Below are 12,240 nucleotides of genomic sequence, written 5' to 3' on the forward strand. Positions count from 1 at the left end.
AGGCTATCTTATAACTTCTGAGGATGGAGCCATATGTTGTGCAGTAAAGTGGACCCTATTGGCTGGGCCGTACACCAACCCTCACTTTGCTATTAGTAAACAATTCAGATTATTTTGCTTTGACTTATATTTTTCTTCTTGTATATAAAATAATTTTCAGAACTTCTTCTGAAACAATTCGTAAACCCACGTAAAGACAACTGCATACTTGTCTATCCCAGAATTTCTTTTTATCTTCATTGTTAAAAAAGGAATAGTTCTATTTTTTGGTTGGATTATAGTTGTCATATCTATTATCTGAAACACATACATTTATATTTTCTTCTGTTTGCTTGTCTTCAATATTTTTACAGAGCACATTACTTTTCTCTCTCTGCTTCTATCTCTTTCCAGGTCATTATTAAATGAATGGAGGATACAACAGGACACTGAGCTACAGAGATCTGGGAGTAACAGATGCAGCTGGAAGAGGGCTACCAACACACCATGATTCCATAGTAAACGATCACACAGCTAGTTTGAAAAGGCAAGCATGGCTAAATCATAACATTTAGCAAAACATAATTTTATAAAAGACTTTTTAGAACAACAAGAACAATGATTTAATTGTACCATGTACACTCATTAAATTCAAAATAGGTGTAACAACGATGTACAAACCTCAACTCAATTATTTTCTGTAAGTCAAAGGATAATTTATACTTGTGGGTACAGGATCCACAACTTATAATCTGCAGTAATTAGCAGTTCTTTATTATTGCAGTATTGATGAACTTTCCCATCATTTTAGGTTAATGAGAATGCTGAGGTATGTAATCTGAAAATTTCACCAATATCCCATTTTCAAAGGAAAACTTGAGGACGGTTATGCATCCTGAAAAATAGAGTCTTGATGACTTGGAATTCCTTCCCCTTCTCCAAGCCGAGGCTGTTGGGTTGCTGTGAAGCTCTGCTTCAAGGTCTGACTGTGGCCAACACTTTCAGGCCAAAGTCATGAATGCCCCTTCTGCCATCTGCACAGACTGATACTCACTCAGATTTTGTGCTTTGTTCAGAGGAACATGACACAAAAGAATGCCTTGAGAATTCACATTTCCATTCCTAGTACACACAGAAGAAATCCAGCCAGCAGAGGAAACAGATTGCCTAGCAGAAGCCAGAGGGTGACCACAAGGCTAGAGGAACGGGAACAGAGATCTAGGATTGAAAACAAAAATTGACTTTCTATAGACATTTTTGGAATTTATTATATCAACTAAATACTGACAGATGAATATAGGTGAACAAGGACCACCTTGGAGAGCAGAATCAAGAATGACTTCCTGCCTTGCCGGTGTGGCTCAGTGCTTGAGCACTGACCTATGAACCAAGAGGTCATGGTTCAATATCCGGTCAGGGCACATGCCCGGGTTGTGGGCTCGGTTCCCAGTAGGGGGTGCGCGGGAGGCAGCTGATCAGTGATTCTTTCTCATCATTGATGTTTCTGTCTCTCTCTCCCTCTCCCTTTCTTCCTGAAGTCAATCAATACATATATTTTAAAGAATGACTCCCTAAAACCTAGATATGTAAGGTCAATTTTTTTTGCATTTTTTTGAAAAAGAACAAAATATTTATGCAGGAAGAAAAGAAGATGTACCTACCATATCATGGTTAAAAAATGGCACCCAAGAAGAGAAAGAAGTACCTTCGGCTAGTATCCCAGCATAGTTAAATATGTTACACAGGAAAGTAGATTAATATCTTGGCTACTCTGATATGGGAAGTAGAACTCTCTTCTTTCTTGTCCCCTTTTTTATGGTAATTTGATATAATTTATCATCCCAAATAAGGACATTCTAAGACAAGTTTTGAAATAAATTGCTAATCTCAAGATGGTGCCATGTCAGCAAACTGAAACTTAGTAACTTCCATGTGCTTGACCAGAAAGATAGTATATCTAGTCAGCCAAATGCCAACCAACACGCCAACTCTGGGCTCTATACTTATTTCCTTGTGCCTTGATCTTTCAAAATAAGGTCAGATATGCAACTCTGGCCAGCCAACTTAAGCCGAGTGTTTCTTCCTTGTTTCCTGCTTGTATCCCTTTTCCTTATTTTGCAGTTCTCTGGACTCTTGAGAGTGGAGACTGCTTGTTTCATGAATTGTGAAATAAAATTTGCTTAGATCAAATAAATGTTCTCTTTGATTTTTTTTTTTAAACACAAGGGACGCTATTAACAATTATACCAGGACATAAGGCATATGGACTGTCCCAGGCAAGCCAGGGCATATGGTCCCCAATCTCTAAACAACTACCTATCTATCCACATCCAGCCTTCATCTGGAAACAGAAGAAAAATCTATGGGCTTTGGGCACTAGACGTCCATTTTAATTTAGGCATGAGCTGTTCTCATGGCTAAAACTATTTCCCAAAATAATTCTCAGAAAGGAAAACTTTTTAATTTTGTTGACTGGTTTTTAGAAAGTGTGAGTGTGTGTGTGTGTGTGTGTGTGTGTGTGTTCTCCAGCTCTGTCCACTAAGAGGAAGTAGGAGCAGGTTTGTGTGTGTGGGGTGGGGGGTGGGAGGGAGAGAGAGGGAGGGAGAGGGAGGGGGGAGAGAGAGAAGAAAGAGAGAGAGATTTGTTGTTCCACTTATTTATGCATTATTCATGGTTGTTTCTTATATGTGCCCTGACTAGAGATTGAACCTGCAACCTTAGTGTAACAGGACACCATTCTTAACCAACTGAGCTACCTGGCCAGGGTTGGTAAACATTTTTATAGCAGCCAAGAGACCAGGTCAACTTGACCAGGCTTTATCTTGAGATAAATTGTCCTCTCTAATATATGCTGTCCCCCCAAAATATATACACACACTTTGAATAATTATAAAGTCAATGTTTATTAAAATAAATTTTTTTTCAAAATTGAGTTTTCAGTGATTAAATTATGTATACTTTTGGGACAGACACCCTGCATTTTGACCAATAAAGAACCAATCATGCTTCAAGTCTGACTGCTTAAAATTGGAAAATAGGGCTAGTCTTCAGCTCTAGAATGAACAGAATGATAACGTCACGGCCCTGCAGCCTGTTCTTCTGAGCACCACATATAGTGTGGTAGAAATATTTTAAAAAATTATTTCACTGCATGTAATGCAGGTAAAACAGGAGGAAACTCCTTTTCTTCCCAATGGAATCAGCTGGTAATTGTTAAATCTTACAAAAATCCCACTTTGCCAAGAACAGTCCTTCTCATCAGCATCATCTGCAAACTTGTTTAAAATGCAAATTCTCAGCCTCTGACGTAGATCTTCTGAATCAGAAACTCTGGGGTTGAGGCTTAGCAACCTGTGTTTTAACATGGTTCTGATGCAAGCAGAAGTTTGAGAGACTCTGATCTAGCGCTGCACTGTTCAATATGGCAGCCACCAGCTCTATGTGCTACTTAAATTTAAATGAACTCAAATGAGATAAAATATTTATTTAGTTCCTTAATCAATCCAGTCATGTTTCACACATTCAATAGTTGCATGTGGCTAATGACTACTCTGTTGGGCAATGCAGATTACAGAACATTTTTGTCACCTCAGTCTACTGGGTAAGTTCTGGCCTAGAGCATGAGGTAGAATGGTCTTGGCTGGAATAAGGAATGGAACCTGGAGTCCTGGAGTCTAATAACACAGGCATATCCCTTTATCTCATGATTCTCAATTTGGCCCAAGGAAATGGAGAAGGACTCCCTAAATGACAGGTGGCCTGTTTCCTTTTCTACTGACACTAAAATTTAACAAACTATTAAAACATTAATGACAGCTCTGGAACATCTGTTGTCCTTCAAAAATACTGAACTTTAGCAGGGCCAGTGTGACTCAGTGGTTGAGTGTTGACCCATGAACCGAGAGGTCACCAGTTCGATTCCTGGTCAGGGCACATGCCCGGGTTGCAGGCTTTATCCCCAGTAGGGGACATGTGAGAGGCAGCTGATCAATGTTTTTCTCTCATCAATGTTTCGCCCTCTCTACCCTTCCTCTCTAAAATCAAAAAAAACGTATTTTAAAAAAATACTGAACTTTATGTGGCAGTAATCTTTAAAAAGAAAATATTCAAAGAGGGTATTTCAAAATGAGTTAGAGATGATCAGATTTGGGTTTTGACCTGAACCTCATTATTTATTAGTTGTGGCAGTAGACACATTACACTTAACCTCTTACACCATAGTTTTCTCATGTGTAAAATGATTATTCCTACCTCAGTAGGTTTTGTGATGATTAAATGCAATAATATAGACATAAAGCACTCAGTTAGCATTCAATAAATGGAAACAAAAATAATACCTACAATCTGAAGAGACCAGAAAGAATTTAGAAATAAATATTTTATATTCACTATCTTAGGCAGTATGGAACAACTACCTAATTACACTCTAGCATTTAGAAGTGACAATCAGAAAAAGGAAAAAAGATGAGTTTTACAGTCCAAAAGAAATTACAAATACAAGAAAAAGCTATGTGAAGCTGAGATAAACAATAAAAAAAAATCAGAAGAATGTGGGGAGAGGAATATATTTTCACACTTCCTTTAGAATATTAGCAGTTAATGTTTTAAAGGTATACTAAAAAAAAACTAAATTATTTTAATTTATAAGACATATTAGGATGATTATTTGTCTAATAAGCTTCATCATAGGTTAATTCTAATTTTTAGTATTTCTCATATAAGTACATTTAAAGCATCAAATCTTATTTTTATAAGTTTGGTGGGTCATAAAGACTATATTTTAAAAAGAAATAAACTACTTATCTAAAAGAAATAGCATATGTAAAGTCTGCCATAGTCCCTGGTGCAGAGTTCACTAAGGGCCTAGTGTGTGCTCTATTCACACATTAACAAACATGAGAAATCAGGATATTTTAGAATTTCAACAGTGATACTGTTTTAAAAGCAATGTCTAAAGACATCTATTCTTATAATATTTTATACAGTTTTCAAAATTGTGTAATGACATAGATTACAATGCTTTTTTGAGTATGCTTCCTCATAGAACTGGTTAACAGGGAAAAAGAAATCACATTATAGCACCACAATTTCAGAAGGGTAACTGATGAAGAGGGAACCAGGATAAGTAGAAGTAGAGTCTAAGGTGCAGGTTGGTGGACGTGGAAGGGTTGGGTGGTTTGCAATCTCTACTCCCCACCTCCTTTCCACAGATCCATTTGTCATTGTCATGCTCCAAGGACAGGAACTAATCATTTCATAGCCCTTTGCCCTGGCCTGGCTTTCTCCACATTCCTATACATTCTTTTACTATACTCCTAAGATATTTACCCCTGAACCAGCTGGAGTAACTCTCTCTTTATGAACTAGCAGCCAATGTAATTTAATAATAGCAATAAAAGTAAGTTTCCTACTAACTTACATGAAAGTAAAAGTTAAGAGTATTTAACACTACATATACTATATACCACATCAAAGGGACCAAAGATCTTATATCATTTCAAACAACTCATTGTATCCTCCTATATAATAAAAGGGTAATATGCAAATTGACCCCAACCAGCAGAATGACTGGGAATGACTGGTCACTATGACACACACTGACCACCAGGGGGCAGATGCTCAATGCAGGAGCTGCCCCCTGGTGGTCAGTATGCTCCCACAGTGGGAGCTCTGCTCAGCCACAAGCCAGGCTGACGGCTGCCAGCACAGCGGTGGGGGTGGGAGCCTCTCCCGACTCCTCAGCAGCGCTAAGGATGTCCGACTGCAGCTTAGGCCTGCTCCCCGCTGGCAAGTGGACATCCCCCGAGGGCTCCCGGGCTGCCAGAGGGATGTCTGACTGCCAGCTTAGGGCCGATCCCCCTGGGGGAGCGGGCCTAAGCCAGCAGGTGGACATCCCCCAAGGAGTCCCAGACTGCGAGAGGGTACAGGCCGGGCTGAGGGACTCCCCCCCTGCCCCCAGTGCACATATTTTTGTGCACCGGGCCTCTAGTTACTATTATAACTGCAGAAAACTCAGATGACTGACTGGAGTACTGTGCAGAAAAGAGTTAACTTAGCAGCCCTGAGATCGCCATCCAGGGTCACATGTAGTACATCAAAGCTGTCAGTGCTGCTCCATGAACAGTGATGTGGGCTGGACTGAATGGAAACATTGCAAAGAAACTAGCTGGGTTAGGGTTAAATGATAATAGTGATGTCAGGAAGGAGTGAAAGGTGGCCTGACAACCAGTAGGAGTAAGGAATTAAGATGCTAGATAAAGGAACATAGGGGATTGTCATGGCAATGTGGTTTTGGCTAGTGAATGTTGGAACAGCAGTCTGATTTAAGGAATTTTGTAGTATTCATAAAAAAAAAGCGTGGTTCAACATATAGAGTGTAAACTGAGGACTCAATATTTTGACTCTGGAAATTGTTTTTAATTCCATTGACCTTGTCTGGCACAAAGGGTTCTCTCTGGCACTGAACTGACAGAAGAACTAAAAATTATTGATGTTTTACATCATTACAACCTGAAAACATTTCCAAAATGCAGGGACGGGCTGGCTCCACACTACCACAGAAAGCTCTCACTAACGTGGCAGCGGCACTTAATACGTGTTAGGGTAGCTCCTGTGTCCTTGTGCAAGAGTATAGGTCCTCAACAAAGAATTTAGGGCAACATACGCTGAAGACCATTAAGCTAGATCTGGGAGGCTGCAGTGCTCTCTGAATATGAAGTGCTGGGGGGACAGGCTCCTGTGCTGAAACCAGGTCAGTGGCTGACTGGGATGTAATCTGTGCACTCAAAACTGAGGTGCTGTGAGTGAGAGGGAAATCTATTGCCAGTAACTGAGTTTGGTAAAGGTAGCTGACTAAACTGGTTAACATAGGTGGGAGGCAAATTACTAAATTTGGTTTTCTGAGATGGTTATTAAGCTATTTCTAAAGGCAATTTAAAAAGAGGAGTTCCGCCAAAACCGGTTTGGCTCAGTGGATAGAGCGTCGGTCTGCGGTCTGAAGGGTCCCAGGTTCGATTCCGGTCGAGGGGATGTACCTGGGTTGCGGGCACATCCTCAGTGGGAGATGTGCAGGAGGTTCCAAAAATGTATTTCAACAGTGGAATTGCCTGGCTGGTGTGGCTCTGTGTACTGAACGTTGTCCCATGGACCAAGGGGTCACCAGTTAGATTCCCAGTCAGGGCACATGCCTGGGTTGCAGACTCCATCCCCAGTAGGGGGCGTGCAAGAGGCAGCCTATCAATATTTCTCTTTCATTGATGTTTCTATCTCTCTCTCCCTCTTCCTTCCTCTCTCCCTAAAATCCATAAAAACATATTAAAACAAAACAAATTAATGGAGTCACTTTTGAAATAACTCTATTGATAGATATTGCTCCTGCCAGGAAAAAAAAAAATTCAGTGGTGGGAAGGAGATTTTCCAATAAAACTGAAATTAGAAGAGAAGATGCTCAACCTGTTTTAGAGCTTCCTTGAAGGGAATTTTCAACATCTGATAAGAAAAGTCTCTGTCTTTACTCCAACCATAGAGATACTCACCAAGGGGTAGAGCTCGGGTCAGGTTAGCAGCTGGAGGATCTGTTTCTGGAGGACAGAGTTCACAGAAGTCCCAACATGATGGGCAGAGCAGGTTTCCATCGTGAATCCAGCCGTTCATGTGAATACTAATGAAGAGGACCTGCCCGGCTCGACTACACAAATATGAAGTATTCTGGACCCAAACCTTTAGACCTTGTGGAGAACAAGAAACCTTTAAACAGAGAGGAAAAAATCAGATCCGTAAGTATACTGGCTTCCTTCATCTGCAGGAAAAGTTTAGAATTTACTAAAAATACTGGCTATAAAATATAATTTGGGATAAAAAATTTCAAATGATAAGTTCTTCTTCAAAGTTGTTTTCTAAAAAGACTTCATGTTAATTTCAATTATGCTACTTCACTTTAAATATTTCTAAAACTTCTTTCCTAGAACTATTTTCAAAGTAAATGCATGTTTCTGAAAATCTTTGTTAGTAGCTAATTTTTACTCTACAGGTAGATGAAATTTTTGGAAAAACTCAAAAGCTACTCAGAACTGAGTCTGGTAAAGGTAGTTGACTAAACTGGTTAACACTAGGCTAACATAGGTGTTATGCAAAGTACTAAAATTGATTTTCTTAAATGGCTATTAAACTAAAGGCAATTTCAAAAAAAGAGTTCAAAAAATGTATTTCAACAATGGAGTAGTCGTTTTTAAAATAACTATCATCAATTAAGTGTAAATACTCATTTGGAAATTTAAGTTATGAAACGCTTTTGAGAAAACAAACAACATAACCTGTAATTTAATGAGCCACATCTAATAAGTACCACCATAGGTATAGTGTAATGTAGTCATCTTTTAAGTGAACTTGATTTTTACGTTTTGAAAAGGATACCAAAGAACTTCACAACACAGTGCCTGCCCTCTACCAGCTTTGATGGAGGAGAGAAGGGAGGGATATCATTTTTTTATCCCATAAAGATGTGCATAGGATTTGGGTCAGTGAGGGACAGATATTGTGACCTGGTGGGTTGTGTCAGAGTCCGAATGGGTGAGGAGGGCAATCACATTGGGGAGTGGGAGAAGGTGAAAGAGGTGTGGGCAGATGAAATAGGACAACATATTGAGGATAATGAAAGCCATATTTCTCACTGTCAGAGAAAGGAGTTACAAAAATATAAAGGGAGAAAACCAAAATAAATCCTTTGGTGTTAGATTGGAATCAAAGATACTGATGCAAACTCATGGTTATATATTTACACATGTATAAGCAATATATATAAAAATTAGATAACACATATTTCCCAGCTCTGTTTACCAAGAGGGCCTGGAGAGCAGCTATATTTCAATAGCAATGAACCATTCACCTAGCAACTAGATCTTCGTTTCTAAATACCATACTCTACTGAAGAAACTAGAGCTCTTAAGAGAAATGGTTGATTCTAGGTGGGAGCAAAGAAAGTAAATATAAACCCAGAATATCTTGGGCCAGAAAGCCAGGAAATATTAAAAGAAAGATGAGGACAGGCTAAAGAACACAGGGACCAACCTAAAGGGGCTCCCCCTGGCCAAAGCTGGAGCAACTTGAATATCAAAATAAGTAAAGATAGTAATGGTAATACTCAATATTAAATGGAATCCATGAGTCAAAACGAATATAAATACATAAATAAAATGAGAATCTGATAAGAAATAAGTTATTAACATAGTACCTTCCCCCAATACTTATTAATTACAAAGGTAATTAATTAAAACAGAAAAGAATAACTTGTCTGTAAACATGAGCATCACTTCTGTTATATTGCAGCCCCAAACCCATTACCTAAATTTAATGAAACACCAGACATCTTGTCTAGAACTAGCTTGTAATCTTTAAAAATGCAAGGTTATGAAAGCCAAGAAAAGTTGAGGAATTCTTCCAGATTGAAGAACAGAGACATAACACCTATAAAACATGTGAGATTAGTACAGATCCTACTGCTACAAGGACATTGCTGGGCCAATTGACAAAACTTGAATGGGGTTGAAGAATTAGATGTATCAATATTAATTTCCAGATTTTTTGGTAGTATTGTAGTTATGTAGAAGATATCCTTGTTCACAAGAAGTACACATTAAAATATTTGGGACTGAATGGGCAATATGTCAGCAATTTATACTTAAAAATTTTTTTGTACCATTTTTACAACTTTTGTCAAAATAAGGAAAACAACAAGTTAATCCATATGTAAAATACTTGGAAATCATACACACTTTCCCACATAAATGGTGTTAATATTAAATTAGCAAAATTAATTAACAATATTAGGTACAGGGAAGCCAAGCTACATTCAATCTTTATGGCTGGTATTTCAAATCTGCATAATCCCTTTGTGGTAGTGGTAGTGTTGCTAAATCATTAAAATAGGCTGAAAGGGTCTTCTGCCTATTATAGTTGTCATTGTTCTAGCTTTATTCCTTTAACCTAATATTCTCACTTAAAGGAATTTATTTCAACAAATAAATTTTTAAAAGGTAAAATATGCAAGTATACTTACAAAAGCATTTTTAGATACAAAATATAACAAGGAAGTGACTTCTCAAATTATGATGATGCAATGTTCTACAGCTATAAAGAATAATAAGTATTATTACTGGAAAAACTTAGAAAGGGTGTTTTGCTCTGCATAAAAAGTATTAAGTGAAGGAATTAAAACAAAATTATGCATTATGGTCAAAACTATGTATGTAATCTATATATATAAAAGCCTAAGCGACCAACACTGGTAGCTATTATGCGCACTGACCACCAGGGGGCAGACGCTCAATGCAGGAGCTGCTTCCTGGTGGTCAGTGTGCTCCCATAGCCAACTTCCCACGGCCAGCCAACCTCCTGTGGTCCTTCCCCCCGCTGGCCAGCTTCCATCAGCCCAAATCACTGGCCAGGCCGAAACACCCCACCCGTGCATGAATTTGTGCACTGAGCCTCTAGTCAATACATAAATCTTTAGTGGGATTTATCAGAAAATAGGTAGTGGATTATAGTTATCAGATTATAGATAGAAAGTCTTTGTTTTTAATGATCTTTTATAAGGTTTCAAAGATAATTTTATATGTAAACTATCCTATATAATAAAAGCCTAATATGCTAAGTGCTCGGTTGTCTAGTCGGCCATTCAACCAATTAAAGCATAATATGCTAATGATATGCTAAGGCCGCTCAACTGCTCACTATGACGTGCATTGACCACCAGGGGGCAGATGCTCTAACTGGTAGGTTAGCTTGCTGCTAGGATCTGGCTGATCAGGACTGAGCGAGACAGGCTGGACACGCCTTGGAGTCCTCCTGTGGTCCCTCCCTGGCTGGCCAACTTCCCATGTCCTTCCCTGGCCCAAATCGTGCACCAGTGGTGTCCCTTGATCTGGTCTATGCCCTCTCACAATCTGGGACCCCTCAGGGGATGTCAGAGAGCCGGTTTTGGCCCGACGGTGGACCGACCGGTCGCTATGACGTGCACTCACCAGGGGTCAGATGTTCAATGCAGGAGCTGCCCCCTGGTGGTCAGTGTGCTCCCACAGGGGCAGTACTCCTCAGCAGAAGCCAGGCTCACGGCTGGTGAGCATAGCGGCAGTGGCGGGAGCCTCTCCCACCTCTGTGGGGAGCGGGCCTAAGCCAGCAGTCAGACTTCCCCTGAGGGCTCCCAGACTGCAAGAGAGCACAGGCCGGGCTGAGGGACCCCTCTCCACTCAGTGCACAGATTTTGTGCACAGGGTCTCTAGTATCTCAATAAAGCTGTTACTCCAAAATGATTAATTGTATAAGAAACTTAAAAATATATAATATTTAAATGTCCAGCTACAGAAGTCTGTTCAGCTCTTGCAGCTGAAATAGTACAATGTATCCTGATTTTTCATTTTCAGGAGCACACTCTCCACCTTGACATCCATTAGTAGGGTATGGGATATTCCTTAAGTTCTGCTCCTAAGTTACAGAATGCCTGTGTCTCAATATGTTTCTAGTATGGTAAGGCATTCATTTAATATCAGGCATGCATATAAGATAAAGAAAGTAGTAATTTGCTCCCTTTGGATTTCTATTTTCAAAGGAGAAAATAACTATTATTAATCAGTAGTTGATTTATTAATTCTTAAATCTATACTTTCTGCAGATCTTATGAAATAAAATTGTAAATTTTTTCTATTCAAAGTAATAGCTATTGAAGAAAGAATTATCTATTTTCCATTATTTCCTCAGGCTATATGCCCAGAAGTAAAATTATTATAAAAGTTGTTGATATATAGCAATTTTATACACACACACACACACACACTAGTGGCCCGGTGCACAAAATTCATGCAGGGGTGTTCCTCAGCCTGGCCTGCACCCTCTCCAATCTGGGACCCCTTGAAGGATGTCCTACTACTGGTTTACAGGGATCGGGCCTAAACTGGCAGTCAGACACACCTCTCACATTCCGGGACTGCTGGCTCCTAACCACTCACCTGCCTGCCTTCCTGCCTGATTGCCCCTAACCACTCTGCCTGCCGGCCTGCTCACCCCCAACTACCCCCCTTTGCCGGCCTGATTGCCCCCAACTGCTCACCTCCTACTGCCCCCCCTCGTCGGCCTGATCACCCTCAACTGACCTCCCCTCCTGGCCTGATTGCCCCTAATCACCTCTGCCTCAGCCCTGCCACCATGGCTTTGTCCAGAAGGACACCTGGAAGGTCTCCTGGTCTAATTAGCATATTACCCTTTTATTAT

General features: G+C 39.8%; 1 protein-coding gene across 1 annotated transcript in view; it reads right to left on the bottom strand.

The window, feature by feature from the left end:
* Positions 1-390: 390 nt before the first annotated feature.
* The window catches only part of LMLN (leishmanolysin-like (metallopeptidase M8 family)), a 68,110-nt gene continuing 56,260 nt past the window's right edge, over positions 391-12,240 (bottom strand). Inside the window, 2 exon segments of the mRNA XM_006775008.1 lie at positions 391-1,197; positions 7,515-7,725. Coding sequence (XP_006775071.1) covers positions 1,088-1,197; positions 7,515-7,725 — 321 coding nt within the window. The 3' untranslated portion in view covers positions 391-1,087.

Source organism: Myotis davidii, unplaced genomic scaffold (assembly GCF_000327345.1).
Source record: "Myotis davidii unplaced genomic scaffold, ASM32734v1 scaffold9, whole genome shotgun sequence".
Taxonomy (NCBI): Eukaryota; Metazoa; Chordata; class Mammalia; order Chiroptera; family Vespertilionidae; genus Myotis; species Myotis davidii.